We start from the raw sequence: 14,255 nt of genomic DNA on the forward strand, positions 1-14,255 counted from the left end.
TGTCGAATGGCTATTTTTTTGTTATTTCGTCAACTGCCTGGCTCTTACAGTGGCTGATACTTTGAAATTAACCAGACAATATGAATCTGTGTATCTGGTACATGTACTACTACGACGTTATATTCGGAAAGAGAAACATCGTTGTTAAGGAAAATGTAGTGAGTATGAACATAAGTTATATTAAACATGATATATTGCATTAGAAATATGTTAATATTTGAATACAAAACACATATGTTTAGAAATTGAATTTTCAAATTTATATTATTTAATGCATGAATAAAACAAAGTCATTTCTGCAATTTCAAGCTGTTAGCCACAATAATTTAATCAACACTACACTCTAAAAACTAACAACATGTTTAGAATTCAGAAATTATTTATATTTTGTTTCATTTGATTCTTTAAACGTTCACGAATATTTTTCGAGAAGTATCGACTTTGTTTTCGTCAAAGCCTTATTTTATTTACCATAATAAAAATTATGTATCAATACTCATGGACAACTAAACGTTACAATAAAATTCATTTAATTAAAAATTGTTTTCAACTGATGTTTAGATGATAGGATATAAATGACTTTGGGTCGGTTTACGCTGGATAAACCGCGAAACGATATATTTTTGCAGCAGTTCATAAGTTAGGGGGCGTGGTTAATATACCAAATTAGCAGTTTAAACGTTTGTATGAATATCGTAATGTTAAAACAAATTACGATAGAAAAATGATCGGAATTCAATTGGTCCTTTCACACTCAGCATCCGATGGAGAAGAAGCTGTTAGGATATGGGAATGAGTAAAACGGAATCTGATTGGGATTTTACCCCATATAGTAGTTGTACAAAATCTTAATTGTGTAATAACTGGTGTACACAAAAATGAAAAAAAAGAATAATAAATAAAATTTCACTATTCCGAAGCTTGCCATCGTATATTGGTCTTCCTCAGACATGGCCATTGACTATTTGGAGAAACTAATGTTAAGAACGTCAAAATTGTGTGTCTTTTATACCAATATTTCCTTGACAAAACGGTGTGGGATGCCAAATGTTTATATTCTGCTAGCCTAAACATTTCAAATTTAAATCTTATTTTCCTTCAATACGGCCAACATTCCACCCATTCTTTAAATTTCCAATTCGTAACGAACACCTCCATATACTTATTAAACACGGAGTATAAATGCTACAAAACTAATGTATCATTTTTATTTTTGATAAAAAAGGAAAAACAGTTTTCTTTTCTATCAGCAACAGAATGAAACATCAACTATTGTTGTTAGCTTATTTGTTTAGATTGACCAATTCCCTGTCACTTTTTCTCCATGCTCAATTTCCCATATACCCCAATGCCCATTTCTCCATACCCCATTGAGGGTAACCTTTACCTCAAAAGTTACCGAACCAACATATCCACATCGATATGTCAAAAATAAATAAAAAAATAAAGTAATAATGTGTTCAAATCGACGTTAATTTATGTTCTATACAGATGGGTCAGTTTTTGAAGAAAATATCACAGTGAATTCTATATGCCATGATGTTGTATTCTGTGGAGACTTTAAAAACTGCCGACAATGCTTTAAATTATATAATATGCCAGAGAACTAATTTTAGAAATTTAAGCGATATTATATGTTTTACTCATTAGAACTAGAATTAGAATTTTTTAAAAATTTATTTATTCGATCCATATTCTAGTGCACAGATTATACTGCCGTCTGTTTTACTTTTGATGTTCATGCTAGATATGCCAGGAAAAAGCGAAGGTAAATTTGTAATTAATACATAGAAAATAACATAACTTTATTGCTTTGCTCAGGGCAGATCAAAACAGATTTACATGATAGTAGTTATTAATATTAAAAATAAATTTATTAGGAACAAAACAAAACAAAAACAAAAAAAAAAAACCAAAAAAAAAAAAAAAAACAAATAAATAATTAAAAAAATAAAATTAAAAATTAATTAAAAACGGTAAGCTTTAAGTGTTCCAACTGTGAAGTTTGCTGTGCTTTAAATATTGGGAATGGGAGTGCATCGCTGAAAAAAAGGGGGGGGGTCGTCATCTGTGTTTTTACCATTCTATGACCAGTATATTTTCGAACCTCAATTGTATATGTACTATTATTTTAATTGAGAAAACTATGTCATTGAAAAAGATTAAACTGAAGAGTTAGTTTTGCGGACATTTGAACTATTCCTTTTTTTAATGCCTTTTTTTTTCCTTTAAAGTTAAGTTATGGGAATTTGTTTAAGATACAAAATATGGTAAAACTATGTATGAGTTAACAGTTTAACATTAAGCAGAACACCGAAAATCTTTAGTGCATGCAGGTCAAACCCATCCCAAATATTGTCAACATTTTTTAAAAAGTACTACTCTGTCTTAGAAGCAAGCAACTTGTGTATAAGTTATGACACATGAAGAAAGAGACGATTTTGTTTGCATTTTACAAGTATTATACTTCATAACCACCAGAAATATCTATCAAAGTGTTTGTAAAGTTTGCCTTTTTAAAATATAAATAAGTCAAATGTAGTTCAAAGTATGGCCAAATTGGCGGGAAAACTTACCCTATCCTTTTCCCTATACAAGCAGTCAAAACATATCTACCTCCGAAATGCTTCAGGATAAATTTTATAAGCTTTTCAGTTGTTTTTGAGATGAGTCCAATAAATTAAAGGCAACTAAATTGAGAAAAAAATGATGTGCTACCCATTGCTTGATTCTTACGCAGAATGGTACTAGATGAGACAACAATAAGTATATTACACAATCTCCAGGTGACAGGTTCTTGACACCTTGGAGTGTATCAAATTATAAATACCAATCATAGATATATGAAAATGTATTTCAAATTTTGAATAATAGTAATAGTGTTTCAAGGAGTAACTCAATTTCAAGTTGGTAAGAAATCACCTTGACTAATTTTCTTACTTCAAATTAACAAGTAAGATGTAAACATTGCTTATTTTAATCATTTAGCAAGCATATGCATATTTGCTTGTCCTGACAACGACTGCCCATATGGATATATCCCAGCAGGATGTCCGAGATGTCAGTGTGCCACTAACCCGTGTTTGGTAAGTCTGGCGTATAGACATGCTTAATATAAAAACCGTTAGATCAAAAAGTATTGAAATAACCTTAATGTTATTTAAAAAAAAACCTAGACAAGTAAATGTTACAGTATTTAATGAAACAACATTTACAAAGAAAAAAATCGTGGTTTATCAAAATGAAATTTTAACATTCATCCTTTTGCAATCTTTCATATATATTCAACATACTTTAAAAGAGTTACCATCAAAATATATAACATGTAATATAACAATTGCTGAATTCTAACAAAATAAAAATTAAAAAAATAAGTTTAATAGTTTGTGAATGCCTTTATGTTTTAGTTTACAAACTGTCCAGCCGGATTCGAATGTGAAACGATACCACAGCAATGTGGAAATTTGAACTGCCCTCATCGAGCTCACTGTATACCAAACGCATCAAAAGGAGGTAAGCCTAACTGTTAAAAATATATCTGTAACTGATGTAATCGTCCTTGTATACATATTCACTTTCAAAGGTAGTTAACATTTCCAATGTATTCTGAAAACTTTACTGTTGCTCTCTGGCCCCTTTTACAACTCCGTTTGTCTTAACTTAAACAAAGTCATTCATGCAAAAGATTTGAATATATCAGTTATTATATAAACGTATTTGAAAGACATCAGATCTGAATGAATATCTATGCGTATGCATACTCAGAACGAGACGACTCATGGGACGTCTCAACATCTTTAAGCGAATATAAACGTGCCATTGCAATTTTCTATTTAGGGCTGCATACAAAATATCTAATTTCGTCTAATAATTTAGAACATTGAGAGTATAAACATAATACTAAGACTTTAAGCAATACATTACAATAACCGAAAAATTTTGTTCGTTGATTTTTTATGAAACAAAATATGACTTACTGAATCTTTAATTTGTAAAATTTTATATCAAGTAATTATTTTACACTTTCAAACGTTTGATGGCAAAACAGCTCGTGATCGGTAAGAACATCTCATTTCTACCATATAGAACCCCGATTACACATTTTCCAAAAGGAAATTCAAATTCCCAAACGTATTTTTCTTTATCAAACTGTTAAAATATCAACTTTTTTTTGTAAATTTTTCAACAATTACATGTTGATATACTTTATTCCAAATTGGGAAATCCGGAACTGTTCCGAAATTATACGACCCTATACTGGTTCCAAAATACTCAAATAACAAAAAAATTGTCTGAAACGTGTTGGACTTCAAACAGGATTATAATCGACACTATTTGTTTTCTGTTTGTTGAAAGTCAGAGCATTGTGGGATTAAGAAATTGTTTTCTTTTTCTTTTAACCTATTACAAAGTTTTCTCGCGAGAATGTCTCCTTTCCTCTTTTTTTCTGTGACCTGACATTTTACCCCAAATAATCTACACCGGATGTGGAGAAACGTCTAAACTAACATAAATTAAATCCTGAAATCGGAATATAGAATTTTTAATTGAATCATATATAACTTACTATCTTAAAAGAACATTTTTGCTGATTACTGGTTTCCACTTCCCCCATTAAACATTATTAGGACGTTTACAAAATTATGGTTCTTTGATGTAACTGTTATAATTTGCAGAACAACCATGTGGTTGTACAGATGAATTCAACCCAGTATGTGCTTCAAATTACATGGAAACTGTCAACTTTGCTAACGAGTGCAACATGAAATGCAGTCTGTGAGTTTTTTTTAGATTGATTTAAAGTCATTGTTTTAATGTATCACAAAATTCAGTTAAGAGCTTATATTTATATAACAGACAAACTGTGCACACATGTGGAAAATGTTTCGAACTTTTTACTGTAGGTCCTCTTAAATGTATTTAAAAACACATTTAATTGAAACTATTGACCAAACTATACGACAAACGCGATGACTTTTCATTCCGTATTGTCATATTTCCTTTTTTTCCGTGGCAAAATCCTTTTTCATATCACATATCATACGTTATGCCTACCTTTGCACATGGTCCATGCTCCCAGATTTTAGTGATGTCCGAGTTGCTCATTTGCTTTTGTTACTTTGTATATATTATTTTAGTTACTGTATGTTCTTTAATGTGTATGTCTGTATTCCAAATCTGGTCCTTGTCCCTGGCTTACATTCTTTTGATTACCTCTAGAATCGTGGTTCCCTTGATTACTCTTTCATGCCAGAGCTTGCCATAACTACGTAGACTTTTTGTATCGCGCTAGACTTCTTGTTATTAAGCTTCTTGAACAGGGTTATTTTGCGTCAAGATTGAAGTCATCAGACATTGAGAACAGACACACACCAGAAAGAACATAAAATAACAGAATATTCCATTTCGAAATTTGTTTTAAATGATTTATCAGCCCAAGACCCTCAATCAACCCGAGGGCCATCCCTCAAGGGATGATATAGGTCGAAGGGTGATGTGGTGAAACATATTGTGACATGAAATATTCGTTATATATTACATATTTTAACTATATTTCAAGTGTATTCCGAGTAAGGTTGCGATATAGGTAATGCGATAAATGATATGAACGTTTGAGCAAAACATATATATTTTAATTAAAATATATGATTTTCATTCATTTAAAGCGGTCACTTCATGAAATTACATGACGGATTTTGTCACTGCAATTGTCCTGATTATTATGATCCGGTCTGTGGTTCTGGAAAAGACGGAGAAATGTCATACGTAAACAACTGCTGGAGGTCATGTGTGTAAGTTAAGAATATTTTAATTTGCTACTTGAAAAAAAATATAACATAATCGAGACAGAAACATTGAAGCAAATTGATCATTAGACTTTCATAAGTGAAGCAACAGACTTATTTCGTCGATTAAAAAGGACAAGCATATCTTCGCCCTTTACTATGCTTGTTATTTATTACTTTATTACTTTAATAAAATTTTGAGGGGGAAGGAGGCGTTATTATTGAATTAAAAGAAGGCACAATGTCGAATATAAATCAATTCGTTAATATAAACAATCTGCACGAAAGTGATCAGCGTAGTCTATATTAACATCGTTCGTAGAAAGGACATTATTTTAGTACATGGGCTGAGATTACCCCCCCCCCTGTGCACCCCTCACATCAACCAAAATATGATCTTCAAGTACCCTTATACAATTCTTTTTGTCGTCAAAAAATAAAATGAAACATTTTTTTTATTTCTTTGCTACTTTTTATAACTCGTTGAGGCAAAAATCTATTTTAAAGTTTTTTTTTATTCTACGAACTTCTTCTTTCAACTGACATATGTTGCCCAATGTCTCAGCTTTACAATAGTACCAAGAAAGTTGCGGTAACACTTAGGATTTTGCGATCAAATGAAAAAAATGTACCCCTACCCCGCCAAAAAAAAAATCGCTCAAATTGACTTATTTTTCAATTCCAAAACCCATAGATCATTTATGCTTCAGTAAAAAATGGCTTATTTGGTATTTTCTGTTTAGTATTATCACATTTATGCCTCTTGCGATTTTCGATTTTTCGGTCAAAAGTCACAAAAAATCGACTCTTCAAGTTATTACTCTAATAAAACATCTCAATTTTGGTATCATCCGATAGAAAATTTAATTTCCTACACAGATAAATCACGAAAAAACTAATTTTTTAAGAATGACTTTAAAAAATGTTAAAATTACTACCCCTACCCCAAGAAAACTGGTCTCAGTATCAAACAGAATTCTCAGTCACAGCATACTGACACCGTAGAACTCATATTTTAGGCATTCATAATTAAGTTAATGATGTACCTAACATATTTGGTCAATGCAGATGCTTAGAGATTCTTTTTGGGGTGACAATTTCAATAAATGTGGAAAAAAGGGAATTTTCAGAATTTTTTCTATTTCACCCGTTAGTTCACTTTTTTTCAGAATACCGCAGTTCAATCAAGCTTTTGGGTGAAACTGTACAATGATATGATGTCTTAGCTTCAAAATGAGCCCGAGTAATAAATATTTGAACTTTTCTAAGTCAAGTTAGGTGTAAATTGCCACCCCTACCAGAAAAAAAAATGCATCAACATGAACCCAAATGTTAATAATTAATATGTAAAAGGTGTACAATAGACATGTTGGGTACTATTGTTTTAATCATCGATGTATCTAACATACTTTCTCATTTCAGGGGTATATTTTTCAGTTTCAATTTGACAATAATGAGTTTTTCATAAATGGGGAATTTTCGGATTTTCATATTTTCTTCCATTTAAACGGTAATTGGCATTTTTTCCAAGCACCCTACATCAAACAAACGTTTGTATATACCAACAAGTCTATGAAGCATCTAAGCTTTCTAATGAGCCAAGGAATCGCATACTTTAACGAATTCCAAGCCATAAAGGCGAAAGAATTGTACCCCATACCCACTAAAATTTCCGTGAAAAAAAAGAATACATATGTGGTAGATTAGCATCTTTTAAATGGTGTTGGATATATGTATGCCAATCATTCATCGTAGTTGCCTCTTTGAAACCTCATATGTATAAAAATAATGATGGCAAACAAAATCAAATCATGTAAAAACTAATATTTTAAACAAAAACTATACAATTTATGTGCTAAAATGCGTGATTATTTGTTTTATTCTTAAATTTCCCCTTTTGTAATATTTCGTCGTCTTTTGGGCAATAAAAGCATAACAATGACAATGCATAATAAATGCCAGACAGACATTGCGTACAGTTCGTGTATGTTATAAACGATCATTTTCTCATGGAAGCAGAAGTTAGTGGGTAGGGTACCATTCTTTCGCCTAAATGGCCTGGAATACGTTAAATTGTGTATTGCCTTGGCGCATTAGAAAGGTAAGATGCTACATAAATGTGTTTGAATATACAAAAACTTGTTTGAAATAGGGGACTTGGAAAAACATTGCCCATTACAGACGAAATGGAAGAAAATATAAAACTCCGAAAATTCCTAATTTTATGAAAAAAAGACTCGTTATTGTCAGCCTGAAACTGAAAATAACTCGCCTGAAATGAAACGATATGTATACATCGATAATTAAAACAACGGTACCCAAAATGTCTTTTTTATCGCGTATGTTCTAAAAAATTAACATTTTGGTTCATGTTGATGCATTTTTTATCATAGGTAGGGGTAGCAATTTTCCACCTAACTTGACTGGGAAATGTTCAAATATTCATAACGTGGTCTCATTTAGAAGCTACAACATTACATTAATGAACCGTATCACACAAAATCTTGTTTTAACTAATAAATTCTAAAAAAGACAATGTCGGATGACATAGTAGAAAATTCTAAAATTCTGAAAATTTCAATTTCTCCTATTTTATAGTAATTGCACACAAAAAGAAAATCTAATCGCCTTAATTGATCAGATATGTTAAGTATATCATTAACTTAATTATGAATGGCTAAGATATGAGTTCTTCAATGTCAGTATGCTGTAAATGAGAATTCTGTTTGATACTGAGGCCAGTTTTCTAGGGGTAGGGGTAATATTTTTAACATTTTGTTTTTAAATTTCTTTCTTGAAAATTCGTTTTTTCGTGGTTTATCTATGTAGGAAATTGAATTATATGTCGAATGACACAAAGTTTGAGACGTTTTATTTAAGTTATAACTTGTAGAGTCGAATGTTCGTGACTTTTGACCGAAAAATCGAAAATCCAAATTTTTGATAAATTCTGATTATGAAAATCACCAAAATTCATCAAAAGAACCCCAGAAGTACTAATTGTGATAATACTAAACAGAAAATACCAAATACCAATTAAGCCATATTTTACTTAAGCATATACTCTAGTGGTTTTTACATTAAGAATTAGGTCAATTTAAGCGATTTTTTTGGCGGGGTAGGGGTACATTTTTTTTCATTTTACCACAAACCCTAAGTATTACCGCAACTCTCTTGGTACCATTGTAAAGCTGAGATATTAGGAATTGCGACAGTGGACCCTGCCAGTCCATGGACTATTACAACAACGGAAAAAATGGCCGAATGTTTTTAGTAGATGCAAAGTAGTTAAATATTGTTTTCATAAACATTTTGCAGGTTAAATGTGTTAAACTTCTACTATGTTGCATTACTACTGAGAATCATTAAAATGATTCATAACAAACGTTAAACAGGCTTGGGGTAATGGTAATGTGTTATGTGTAATGCATTGTTATATTACATTTTGATGTAATGGAAAGTGATATGTAATGGACAATTCTACATTAAAATTACATGTAATGAAATGATTACTTTGATCCAAACTCATGTAATGGGATATTTTTTTTACATTACATTCCATTTCAATTGTTTCTAAAGTGAAAAAAAAATATGAAGAAAAAGGAGACAGGTGATAAATCATAACTGTATTCACATCTCTGTCGAATAATTTACCATTAACATTGTTTTTACGAGATAAACATAATTGACTTGAAACAGTGTTGTATTATTTCTCCTAATTAAAATTTTACTGCTTAAGCGCGATCTATATAAATTATCATTTGACTTTAGGTGTTAATTTGATGACAAAATCATTGTCACTTCATTCATATTTGAATAACAATAAGATATGTTCACAAATAAATGGAGATGTGGCTGTCTAGCGCATACATGTACATTTAATTAACCCTTTAATGTAACAAAAGAACAAGAATTTAAGTAATACCCCAGCTAAGAATCATGCAAAATGTGATACATGGTTGAAAAGCTTACATATTTTTATTTTTGATATTTTACTTGAATTGCCAAAATGAAAAAGAAATCAGCATTCAATTTTTCATAAGCCCGTGTTCTTAGGAGATAAAAAATTATATAGAATGCACTGTAGTTTTTAAAATTAAGGGAGACAACTCAAATAACACTCAAATACAACAGAATCTATTAAATTTTCAATGTTGATTTTCTCCTAAGAGCAGACAGACTTGAATGAATAATTACACATTTCATAATATAGACCTATAAAACAACTTAATTACAAAAATTTCTGTAGCGTTATTTGGGGTGTATCACATTTTTAAGATTGTGCATGATTCTTACAAAGACTACTACTTATTGTTTCATAAACATTATCTACAGCTAGTACAGGGTTTAAACATTTACACATCCCTTAGAAACATGTGCTCCTGTTGAGAGAATTTAGCATTGCAAGAAAGGTGTATAGACCAGATAGATGTTGTCTTGGTGAGAATACATTTGAAGCCTTTATGACGATTAAAAACAATGGAGGTGTAAACTAAATAAAGAATATGTATACTGTATTACATGTACCTGTGTCCTGACAAATAGGTTTTTGTAAATGTTTCATTCATATTTTTGGTAAAAGTAATGTGTAATCTTATGCATTACATAGGCAAAGTAATGCTATATATACAATTGTAATTGTCAAGGTATGTTTACAAAGTAATTGTAATGTAATACCTTAGATTGCAATGTAATTAACCCCAAGAATGACGCTAAAGATGTTTTACGTAGAACAATACATGACACAATATGTATCACATGCCTCTTCATCCCGAGATATCTACATTATCAAGAGCGCCTCAGGCCCAAGGGCTACTATTGATCGCGAGTGATACGATTATGATACAAATTTGGTCATGTTATATACCTTCGATCATACATATAAAATAAGAGAGTATTGCTGCAAGTAAATTGTCCGAAAGACACGTAACAAAAAAGATGGAGAAGAGTGTGTTATAGTCATTGAGATAAAGGGACATGTTAAGCCATTGTGATGAAGGGGTGTAAGAAAAGTTATGTAACCATGCGATACAGAGATTTTATAGAAGTATAATTCACAGATATTAACTGAATATGATATATATATATATATTGTCTGACATACATGATAAAAGTAAAAGGAATTATAAAGGTGATCAATCAGTTTTGACCGCATTGCAAGTTTGATAATACGACAAAAGGGAAATCATCCAATGAAGTTCAACATAAGTACATGTAATGAAAGTACTTTCGTTGCTTGGGGTTCAAAGTTGTTAGGTATGATGGAGCACCCAGCTATGAATCAGAGCTGTGAAAACACAATACTGTGCATTGATTTAAAGTAAAACAATACATGGATGGGTCATTGGACAAGGAAATAATATAGCATACAGCATACTAGGCGGTTTATTAATTCACGTACAGTATCATCCCCGTTGTCAAAACATAAATAAAACTAAAAATGAATGTTTGTGAAGTTTCGATGTTTAATTTTTAGTTTGTGTGGATCTGCTTCTTTTACTCTGCTTTTACTTTTAATTTTCAAGCATGGGTTTCCATCAATGTAAAGATATTCAAATACTAACTTTCTCATAATATAACACTGAAACCCACGTGATATAGTTTCTATTCTTCCCAGAACAAAAACAAACCTTCCTCACACTCCGTTTATACACAATAAATCTATAGGAACAATATTTATATAAATTTCCATTATTGCAATGCTTAAATATCAATGAAACGGTACATGCCTTTTACGTAATAGAAATATTTCAATTTGTAGTGGTGCGTCATTACTTCATGAAGGTATGTGTGATTGTCAGTGTCCACTGACGAAGCAAGAAGTGTGTGGAAATGACGGACAGACGTACATTAACCAGTGTGTTATGGGCTGTGTGTAAGTACATTATATGCGCGTTCAAATGTACTATCTGTTACTTGTATCTTACATGTATGTGAGAAATTAGCAGTGTGTGAAATTGTCACTTCTCATGAAGTGATAGTATAATATTCTGTCTGAACGATGGGTTCTTTCATAACATATTTCACACACATACTGTTTGATCCCTACATAGAGACAGATACTTACATGTAACCATACGTTTATGATGTAAAATAGTTTACGAAAAAGTAGATGGACATTTTGCCAAAGTAATGCATGAGATATTGCAAGCACTCTCCTGTTTTCACATGCTCTGCTACTATACAAACCCTTTTTAGTTTGTCATATTTGTAAATAGAACTACACGAAAAAAAGACTACATGTACATGCACTTTATTTAAGAAACAAGTGGAGACAAACCTTGTAGCTTTTTTTTATTGGAAAACAATATTATGATAAAAATGCCGATCGGAAACTCAAAAAGAAGTCGAATTGACGATCTGGCTCTTGGGTCAGATCATGTTATTGGAACTCCGTATCACCAACTGTTCACATATCGACCTCTTGCTATGGATCAAAGCTGTCGTATGTCATGGTTCCACTCGAATGAATATAGTAATGTTGTAAATACCCAATATATATACCAGAAGCCAATTTAGCTCACTTAAGTTACACAAAAGACCTATTTGGGAGTCAAAACATATTAATTCGGAGACGTAAAAACAATAGTTGAGGAAACAGAAACAATGAAATGTTGATTCGCTAAAAGAAATCACTCACCCTATAGGCTCGTGGTTTCTTTTTTTTACGAATCAACGGCATTTCATTATATCTATTACATAAACTATTCTAGTCATGTGATAGCGTTTTATAAAGTACATTTATGACATACAATTTTCGTATATAATGATAATATAATAATTTTTGGATTTCACCAGCATTATACCCAACGTTTTAAGCATGATGATATTTAAACTTAATTTAATGTTTATGCTCTTTATCATTTTTTTCTTTTCTCTTTTGTCTACCCCGGACTTGACTTTTTATGAACAACTAGGCGGGTATTTCTAGAAAAGCAGAGGACGCTTACCCTACCGGTGCACCTAGTCCATGCTCCCAGTTTTTTTTAGTGGTGACCGAGTTGCTCATTTGCTTTTGTTGCTTTGTGTGTATGATTTTAGTTACTTGTGTTTTTGTTGTGTATGCCTTTTTTCCATGTCTGGTCTGTTTCCCTAGATTGCATTATTACCACTTTAACCTTGGTTTATTTGATTACTCTTTCAAAGTGCTAATTTTGTTGCTTGGTATGTATGATTTTAGTTACTTTATGTTCTTTGTTGTGTATATCTGTTTTCCATGTCTGGTCCTTGTTCCTAAATTACATTCTTTTGATTACCGCTACAACTTTGGTTCCCTTGATTACTCTTTCAATACGTCATAATTCGTATATGTATTCAAATTTTCATATGTGCTGATATTCATTTTACATATCAAGCGCTTATTGTAATTGTATTATTATATTATGCGCTATACAACAATAACAACAACACCGATAATAACAATAATAATAATGATAATAATAACCTCTTTGGTTTCTGTATATTTTCAGAGGAGTTTCCAAATATAAAAATTCGGCATGTGAGCGGTAAACAAAAATTATTAGCTAAATACTCAGGAAGAACACACACATAACAGAGGAAAAAGAATGGCAATTGTTATATAAGATGATGAGAAGGAGTTATGTAGATAAATATTAATGAAGAATACTGATTTTCGAGAACTCGCAAAAATCTTTGTTAACTATTTATTTTTAATAAAAAAAATTTGAAACACATGGAATTATTGTTAATGGTGAATTTTAGACACTATAAATATCACTTAAGGTAGTGGAAAAAATGATCAGGGTCAAGGTGTTTGGAAAAAGCAAATTACCCCACACCAATGCCCTAAAATCTTGTACAATGTATCACGATACATATCGTATCATGAGGTAAGTAAATCGTTACAGCCCGGCTGATTTTAGTATCAAAAGGAGTAATTCGAAGTAATATTGATAAATTTTCTGTTCAGATCAGTCTACATAATTTAAGTACAAGCTCATATAAAATTCCGACACTGCTTATGGTACCTGTGATTGATAGTGTAGATTAACCGACCAAACAATGTTTTTTTTCTGTCTTCAGATGCTACATTTTTAGGTAAAAAAAGACTAATCATGTTGTCTGTTACTGATTCTGAATAGGAAATAAAAATAAAGTTGATGGTTTATATACATACATGAATCACCTCCGGACTGATTTTGAAAAAGACTGTTACTTGAGTAAATGATTTCTGATCAGGATTAGACATTTATGTAATGAAATGCTAAATATAATAATCTTCTTTTACAGCTTTTTTTAATTAGATAAACACAACATAAAATGTTTCCATATATCGTGTGCGGCAGCATCAGTTAGTACTTCTTTGAACCTTGATAACCAGAGATTCTTAATGAATCGGATCAGACAAATGTCATTTAAATGATAGTGAACGTTTTATTTCCGAACACATATACAAACAGCTCCATTCCAGGCATAAAATCAGAGGTACTATTGACCTCGTAAAAAAAA

General features: G+C 31.3%; 1 protein-coding gene across 1 annotated transcript; it reads left to right on the forward strand.

Annotated features, from left to right (window-relative positions):
- The first annotated feature begins 128 nt into the window (after window positions 1–128).
- LOC148613204 (uncharacterized) lies at window positions 129–13,417 on the forward strand. Its single transcript, XM_088586102.1, has 8 exons — window positions 129–158; window positions 1,701–1,768; window positions 2,989–3,086; window positions 3,408–3,513; window positions 4,677–4,776; window positions 5,667–5,792; window positions 11,548–11,661; window positions 13,256–13,417. Exons 1-8 carry the CDS (start codon window positions 154–156, stop codon window positions 13,293–13,295), a joined length of 657 nt encoding a protein of 218 aa, XP_088442228.1. The 5' UTR covers window positions 129–153; the 3' UTR covers window positions 13,296–13,417.
- The last annotated feature ends 838 nt before the right edge of the window (window positions 13,418–14,255 follow it).

The sequence above is a fragment of the Perna viridis genome, chromosome 6, assembly GCF_037379345.1.
Source record: "Perna viridis isolate PV_CMFRI_1.1 ecotype Kerala chromosome 6, ASM3737934v1, whole genome shotgun sequence".
NCBI classification, from domain to species: domain Eukaryota; kingdom Metazoa; phylum Mollusca; class Bivalvia; order Mytilida; family Mytilidae; genus Perna; species Perna viridis.